General features: G+C 41.5%; 1 protein-coding gene across 1 annotated transcript in view; it reads left to right on the forward strand.

The window, feature by feature from the left end:
* LOC143933191 (uroplakin-2-like) overlaps positions 1 to 8385 on the forward strand; it is a gene marked incomplete at its 5' end in the record, with an annotated part of 42706 nt that extends 34321 nt beyond the window's left edge. The window contains 2 exon segments of the mRNA XM_077456114.1: positions 53 to 126; positions 8125 to 8385. Coding sequence (XP_077312240.1) covers positions 53 to 126; positions 8125 to 8264 — 214 coding nt within the window.
* Between the last annotated feature and the right edge of the window lie 538 nt (positions 8386 to 8923).

The following is an 8923-nucleotide window of genomic DNA, read 5'->3' on the forward strand; positions in this document are numbered from 1 at the left end:
ATGGTGACTGAGCTACCATATCATTTTTCTTTTCTCATCTGGTTTATTGCAGAGTACGCTACATATTGTATAACAATGCAACAAAACTTGCTTATACCCAGTGGTCACAGGTATTTAAGACACGTGGTGAGTATTGTAGAGATTTTTATTGCATTCAGGTTTAATTCTATATATCACAATAGCTCCTGATCCATCAGGGATCAAGTGTTTTTTTTTTTTTTTTGTTTTTTTTTTTATGTATCTTGTAGAGGCCTTGACATGTGGCATGGGGGCTCTGTTTATGGAATTTTGCTGCATTTTTACATCGGTTTTGAATGCTGCCCATGTACCTAACAGCAACTTCAGGTCCACCCTCCTGGCTTCCACTAATAACACATCAAAAAGATTGTTTTTATTTGGGGTTATCCGGATGCATGTTGCCCAAAATGTTGGGACAGACGTGATCCATATGCTTTGGAGCCCCCCCAAATTGCATAGATCCTGGGAAGAAATGTTGGATAAAAATAGCTGAGCATTTGAAATAAATCCTATGTTTAGATCAGATATTATGTGTACTGGAGTATAGGGAGTGGGATCTGTGGCTAAACAAACGGCAGTTTTAAGATGCCTTTTATCAAGCTAGGAAAGTGATTACCTGGAAACGGATAAACTCTAGGCCACCTTCCATAAAAGAATGGGTGAGAATCATCAATAACACAATAAGGGAAAGAAAAAATAGGGACATAGAAAGCATGGATTGAAACCCCAGGATTGATTGAGAATGTATGTATAGAAAGTTTATGTAATCTACTTCTCCTAATAGTGTTATGGGGGGGGGGGGGGGCGGGGGTTGGTTTAGATGAATGTACAGTGCCTTGAAAAAGTATTCACACCCCTTTGAAGTTTTCCATGTTTGGTCATGTTACAACCAAAAAACTTAAATGTTCCTTATTGGGATTTTATGGAATAGACCAACACAAAGTGGCACATACTTGTGAAGTAGAAGGGAAAATATCTGAAGAGCGTCATGCACTTTTATTCAGACCCCCCTGGGTCAATACTTTGTAGAACCACCTTTTTGCTGCAATTACAGCTGTAAGTCTTTTTGGGTATGTCTCTACAAACTCTGCACATCTAAAGTCACTTTTTTGTCCATTCTACTTTGTAAAATAGCTCAAGCTCTGTCAGACTGGATGGAAGAGTATCTGTGAACATCAATTTTCAAGTTTTGCCACAGATTCTTAATTGGATTTAGGTCTGGGCTTTGGGCCATTCTAACACCTGAATATAATAATAAAAACAGTGTAGCGCTTCAATAATAATAAGTGTAATCAACACAAATTATAAAAATAATAATAGCAAAACAAAAATCGCACAAAACTAAATGCCTGAAAGTAAAAGTCCAACATAAGGCACTCATTCCACTATGTTGATGGCATAGGAGTGGCCAAACCGTCACATGGAAGGAAAATGGTGTACTGGACGAATATGTTCATGCAGGTAGACTTGATTGTAAACATCAGTGAATAGTAGATAAATACTTCTTACCGGAACAGTTGGACTCACACAGTCATATGACGGCTGAGTCTGGAAGGCTTGGGGTCACAGTCAAGGACCAAGGAGTGTGAGGAGAGGGGTCAGTTGAGCTAGTGGAGGAGCTCCAGGCGGTTGTAGGCTCAAAGATGGATCCTTTCAGATGGAACATCAAAGGTCGAAGTAATCAAGCTCAAACGCAGCCCGTTGGACCAATACTCCAGCCTCCCCCGAATAGGGAGGGGGGTGTTTGTAAAGTTTTAAACCAAAACCATGGAGAAAAGGGAAAAGAAAAAAAGGCTCCACATGGTGCGGGTCAAACGATATAAAAACGTTGGTTTATTGAAGTCAAAAGGTAATAAATGACTTAGTGATCACATAAAAAAACGAAATAAACTTAAAAGCAATGTGGGGTACTTAAAAGTAATGTGGGCGAGCTGTTGGTACCCCACATTGCTTTTAAGTTTATTTCGTTTTTTTATGTGATCACTAAGTCATTTATTACCTTTTGACTTCAATAAACCAACGTTTTTATATCGTTTGACCCGCACCATGTGGAGCCTTTTTTTCTTTTCCCTTTTCTCCATGGTTTTGGTTTAAAACTTTACAAACACCCCCCTCCCTATTCGGGGGAGGCTGGAGTATTGGTCCAACGGGCTGTGTTTGAGCTTGATTACTTCGACCTTTGATGTTCCATCTGAAAGGATCCATCTTTGAGCCTACAACCGCCTGGAGCTCCTCCACTAGCTCAACTGACCTCTCTCCTCACACTCCTTGGTCCTTGACTGTGACCCCAAGCCTTCCAGACTCAGCCGTCATATGACTGTGCGAGTCCAACTGTTCCGGTAAGAAGTATTTATCTACTATTCACTGATGTTTACAATCAAGTCTACCTGCATGAACATATTCGTCCAGTACACCATTTTCCTTCCATGTGACGGTTTGGCCACTCCTATGCCATCAACATAGTGGAATGAGTGCCTTATGTTGGACTTTTACTTTCAGGCATTTAGTTTTGTGCGATTTTTGTTTTGCTATTATTATTTTTATAATTTGTGTTGATTACACTTATTATTATTGAAGCGCTACACTGTTTTTATTATTTTATCTGTTGAACTTTGTTTGTTTTTAGTGTTGGCTGCTGTTTTGGCTGTTGTGGCCATCTTTTCACAAACTATAGCGCAGTGTTTTTCCCCTTTTATAACACCTGAATATGCTTTGATCTAAAACATTCCATTGTAGCTTTAGCTGTATGTTTAGGGGCATTGTCCTGCTGGATTGTGAACCTCTGCCTAAATCTCAATTCTTTTGCAGATTCTAATGCCATGTACACACGACCGGTTTTCCCGTCGGAATAAACTGTGAAGGTTTTTCTGACGGAATTCTGAAGAAACTGTGTTGCGTACACACAAACACACCAAATCTGACCATCAAGAATGTGGTGACGTACGACGCGACTAGAAAAGAAGTTCAGTAGCCAATAGCTTCTGTCTCGTACTTCAGAGCATGCATCGTTTTTGGTCTGTCGGAACAGCACACAGACAAGCGGCTTTACCCGTAGGAATTGGTTGCGTCGGAAATATTTAGAACATGTTCTATTTCTAGGTTCAACGTAAAAACAGATGCAGCATACACACGATCCGAATATACGACGAAAAGCTCCCATCCGACTTTTTCTGTCGAACATTACGCTCGTATATATGCGGGATAACAGATTTTCTTCTAAGATTGCCCTGTATTTGGCTCCATCCACCTTCCCATCAACTCTGACCAGCTTCCCTGTCCCTGCTTAAAGAGGAAGTAAACCCTCAGATACATGTTTAGCTTGTCAGATACTACTTAACACAGGCAGCTGATCGCTGCCTAAGAAAGTGCACTTACTTGTTTAGTTTTGATAAAAATCGCCTTTTTATGGTCCATGACGTCATGCGCGATTGCGCAGTATGGACTTTCAAATGTGGCATGTATCCTTTGCCGCGTGTGTTTTTTTCGGCTTGCCTGCATTGTAATGTAAGTGAGATTCTCCTCTGACTGGCACAGAGGAGAAGTCTCGCGATGTAGATATCATTCTGCTCTTTCTGATACTCCCCCTTGTGACTGAACAAGACGTCACGCAGGGGAGTGAATCAGAGCAGAGAAAATAGAAAACCAAATTTTCTGCCTTGATCGGCATTTCATGTGATGAAATGCTGTTGCCGTAGTAACGGCAATCGAGATCGAGGCTTGGTTATGACGCTATGGCGCATGTGCGAGGTTTCGTGAGGGACACCAACTAAGGGCGGAAATGATGTCCGCAAAAGCTTCTAAAATCAGCACTAACAATGGCGCGGGCGATACCCGGAAGATAGTGTAATAAACTTCTAAAAAAGGTATTTATAACGCTCGTTTTTGGATTATTTATAGATATTATGATTGCTGATGTTAATAAATATCCAAACATTTGAAAATTAGAATTTTTTTGGCGGGCTTTACTTCCTCTTTAAGAAAAACATCCCCACAACATGATGCTGCCACCATGTTTCACAGTTGGCATGGTGTGTTCAGGGTGATGTGCAGTGTTCGTTTTTGGCCACAAAATGTTCCATTCTGGTCTCGAATGACCAGTGCACCTTCTTCCACATGTTTGCTGTGTCCCCCACATGGTTTCTCGAACTGAACTTGTTATGACTTTCTTTCAACAATGGCTTTCTTCTTGCCACTCCTCTATAAAGGCCAGATTTGTGGAGTGCATGAATAATGGTTGTCCTGTGGACAGATTCTCCCACCTGAACTGTGGAACTCTGCAGCTCCTCCATAGTTACCATGGCCCCTTTGGCTGCTTCTCTGATTAATGCTCTCCTTGACCGACCTGTCAGTTTAGGTGGAAGGCCATGTCTTGGTAGGTTTGCAGTTGTGCCATACTCTTTCCATTTTCAAATGATGGATTGAACAGTGCTGCATAAGATGTTTAAAGATTGGAAAGTTTTTTTTTTTTTTTTTTTTTTTTTTTATATATCTCTAATCTCTATCCTGTACTAAACTTCACAACTTTATCCGTGACCTGTCTGGTGTGTTCCTTGGCCTTCATGATGTTGGTTGTTCACTAAGGTGCTCTAACAAACCTCTGAGTGCTCCACAGAACGGCTGTATTTATACTGAAATTTAATTTATACACAGGCGGACTCTATTTACTAATAGAGATGGGCTGACCGGACCCCTGTTCGGTTCTCACCAGAAGTTCGGACTCAAATAAAAAGTGCCCATTTTGAATACTTATCTACAAGTAATTGGGCATACAATGGTTATAGGACTCATTACAAAAAGTTTGAAAACGTAATTTCTTTTTTTGTACATCATGGGACACAGTCGGGCTAATATTCATTACCTGCTGGGTTATACTTCATCAAGTGAATGAACACCAGTAGACCAAGGGTCTTCAGACAGGGAGTGATCCCCTATATAACCCCTTCCATACAGGAAATACTTTTTTAGTTTTTTTTTTACCAGTGTCTACAAGGTGGGTGGCATGGTTTGTTTGAGCTCTCTGAGCTCCAGGTCTCTAGTCCCACAAATGGTTCCAAAATGAATCAAGGGATTGACCGATCAGATCCATTTGACACAGGCTTTTATGCTTGGATAAATGGTACACGAGCCTCGCAAAGAAGACTCACGATCCTGCTAGATTTTAGCTGTAATATGCCCGGAGGCCACTGGACCCTGCGGAGTAGAAATACTGGACTCTACAGCGCTAAGGCATTTCCTGCAGGGAGCTGTACAGGTCCAAATGAGTGGACCCTAAACATGAAAATGGTACCCAGTCCTTTTGAAGGTCCAAGTGACAGGAACCCGCCATGAATGGTGAAGATTGGGCCCTTAGTTTCTAAGTGGCCCTGCGCTTGGACAGGTAAGTGAAACCCCTTTTATTTTATTATTGTGTGGTGTTCCAGTGATTGTAACAATCAGTCTAGCTAGTGAAAAGCTGGACACCTGTGTGCAGTGACCATACGGGGGAGTTTGGGTGCTTGCAATGTGTACTTTTTTTTTTTCAGTCCAGTCAATGTCTGCCTCTGTCGCAGAAGATTTTGATCCTGACTCTTCCCAAAATCTTAGGCCCATTTTGGACCTAAGGTCCCTGAACAGGTATCTATTGATGCAGCCCTTTCGGATGGAATCTGTACACTCAGTAGTAACCTCACTCCAGTGGGGAGACTTTCTAGCCTCCATCGATATAAAAGACGCATATTTACATGTACCTATCTTTCAGCCTCATCGGAGGTTCCTACGTTTTGCAGTAGAGTAATGTCTTTTTCATTGTGTAGCTCTACCCTTCAGGCTTGCTACAACTCTCTGGGTGTTCACAAAGGTCCTAGCACCAGTACTGGGTCTTTTTAAAGGCCCAAGAGATTCTGGTGCTCTGGTATCTGGAAGACCTCCTGCTCAAAGATCACTCAGTACAGGGCAAAATATACACAGTGCAGTATTTGAAAAGCTTAGGCTGGATCATACATACTGAAAAGTCAGCCTTGAGACCAGCAAATAGATGATGGTGCCTGGGAGAAGCTCCAATATCTAAATTTAAAGCGGAGCTCTGCTAAAGTCAGCAGCTACAAATACTGCAGCTGCTGTCTTTTAATAATTGGACACTTACCTGTCCCAGGGTCCATCGATGTGGGGAAGCATAGCCCTGCTCATCTCCCCCTCCTCTGTTACGCCGGCCTTGTAAGTGTGGACGCCCGGCTGTGGCTTCACTTCCCACTGTGCGAATGCAGGAGCCACGCGCCGTGACTGGCCGGGCGATCTTCTGGGACCTGATGATTGTCGAGAGGTAGGGGGAGAGGTGATCTCCCTTCCTTTGCCTCGGTGCACCTGGAGGAAGTGGGAGCTGAGCCCCCCCCCCCCCCCAAAAAAATTGTATGTCAAATGTCCATTAGAAAACCACCAGAGAACCTCATACCAAAAAAGACAAACCATTAAGCAGTGCAAAGATCCCGGGAACACGACAGACCAATCCTGTCCAGAAAATCTGGAATGATCTAAGGTGACCGAGGGACAAAAATGAACCCAGAGCGAAGTGAGGGGGTGGGCACCTGGCAAACCAGGTGGTGGTGCTAAGGCTAGCACGTGTGTTCCAAAGGGTGTGCAGCATGAAATGGGGAAACCATTGCTTCCCAAAGGACTACAATGTATATCCACCCCGGCCGCTAAGCATGATGCCCCCAACGTCACGATGGGTATGTTGGGCATTCTCACCAGGACAGCTGATGCAGGAGCGACCAGTACCTGGGGGAATGCCTAATGCACGCTGAAGATGGAATCAATGCAGCCAGTGCCACGCCACCAAGAGGTGACGTCATGCTTGTGAGACATGCCACTGATGCACCCATGGAGGCCCACCCAGTCCCCCAGTGATGGACAGGGAGGATCTGCATTGTATCACTTTGTCTTTTTTGGTATGATGTTCTCTGGTGTTTTTCTAACACAATTTCTTCTGCTTTCCCTCACCTTTCCTTCACATTGACCTCACTAGTACATAGGCTGTCTGACTACACAATTTTCCATTAATTTAGATATTGGAGCTGCTCCCAGGCACCATTATGTATTTCACCATGGACACCTTTCATTTCTCCTTTCCTCCCCTCTAGTGTGGTGTTGTCCCTGACAGGGACTTTCCAGCCTCCCTCAACTTCCATTTCTCAGCATTTCATGAACTATTACAGAGCTGATATGTTAATAATTTTTGGGGTGTCTGTCTTCCCCCCCCATCCTCATTTTATTTAAATTGGAATATCTTTCATATTTTTTTGTAGATGTGTATTCTGCATTTGCTTCTGAAGAAGTGGAACTTTATCCACGAAATGCAGCAAGCTTTTAAATGTAGTTTTTTTTTTTTTTTTTTTTTTTTTTTTTTAACCAATTATGCGTTTACATCCCAACCGTATACATGGATTTAATTCATCATGTGTAATGAATTTTAATTGTCAAGTATGCACATCAGCTTGTCATATTTGCAATGTACATGTGAAAATTTACGAATAAACTTTTGTAATTATTGTGGAATCATTTTCAATTGTGCAAACACACATCTCACTCAGTCCCAACCCCCCTCTTATTAATCAACAGGGATGGAGGTGTATGCTCATTTGGACATATGCCTCATTCAAAGTCCCAAACCCAACCTCTTTTTACAGTACAAAACTGAAGTACTTCCTGTATGGGATGGGGTAATATAGGGGATCACTTCTTGTCTAAAGACCTTTTGGTCTACCAGTGTCCATTCATCTGGAGACAGAGTATAATCCAGCAGGTAATTAATACTAGCCTGTGTCCCATGATGTACTCAAAAGGATTTTACAGTCAAGTATGATGAAAAAATCTTATTTTTACATATCTGTAATTATATTAGATTATTGTCACTCTAAGTGGTGAAGGTGTGTATCAAAAAATGACAGTCTAAAACTATAGATCCTTTGGGAAAACTATAAATGCATAACTTGTAGAATTTTAACCATGGTTCTCTAATGTTCCACATTAATACCTTGTGTGTGCCTGGCGATATGCTTTGAAATGTATTGGTTTACTAGCTCCCTTTTTTTTTTTTTCAGTTGTTTCATTATTATATATTTTTTATTTCAGATCTACCTCAAAGCCCACGAGAAATGTACGCCTCTCTCCAAGGACGCTCGGGAGGAATGGTAGTCATCACTGTGATTCTCAGTATCTCCATGTTCATGCTCCTGGTTGGCCTTGCAGTCACATTTGCAACACATAAGTGAGGGTCCTTATGTTAAAGCCAGGAATATTGATAATGAAGGGGAAAAAAATCTCAAGCATCTATTTTGGATGATACTTTTATATTTTTGAGTAGGTTAATAAAGTTTGATTTAAAACATTGTATTACATTTGTGATTTGTATTTTACAGAATGTTTAACATTTACTGAAATGCTGCTTTATGTGACATATATTCTGTTATTTTATACATCGATGCAAAATAACTGTTTAGTGGTTAGCATGGGCACAAAGGGAAATCAAACTGCACTCGTGGTCTTTTTTAAACAGTTATTTCTTGGCACTGATACATATCTTGACATGTTGGTGATTAACTAACCAGATAAAGATATGGGACATCCTGTAGTATTTCCTAGTTTTTGTACCTTCCATTTACTATGGTTTCATAGTTGGTAAGGTTGAATAAAGACCCCAGTCCATCTAATTAAACCTCTGTGGGTGTTTGTATGTCTCTACCAATTCCCATATATTTTGTTCAGAAAGATTTCCTTTTTTTTGAGTAGGTGTCTTTTTGCTGAAACCACCGTTTGTGGGAGGGAGTGCCCTTACTGCTCTAACAGTAAAAAAGTGGCCATGTGTCTTCTTGTGTGACCTGAGACTGAACAGTTTTCTCCCAATCTTGGAATTACCATTAAAGCTGAGGTC

This window comes from Lithobates pipiens, unplaced genomic scaffold (assembly GCF_037356315.1).
Source record: "Lithobates pipiens isolate NorthernLeopardFrog02 unplaced genomic scaffold, aLitPip1_a1.2 Scaffold_27, whole genome shotgun sequence".
NCBI lineage: Eukaryota > Metazoa > Chordata > Amphibia > Anura > Ranidae > Lithobates > Lithobates pipiens.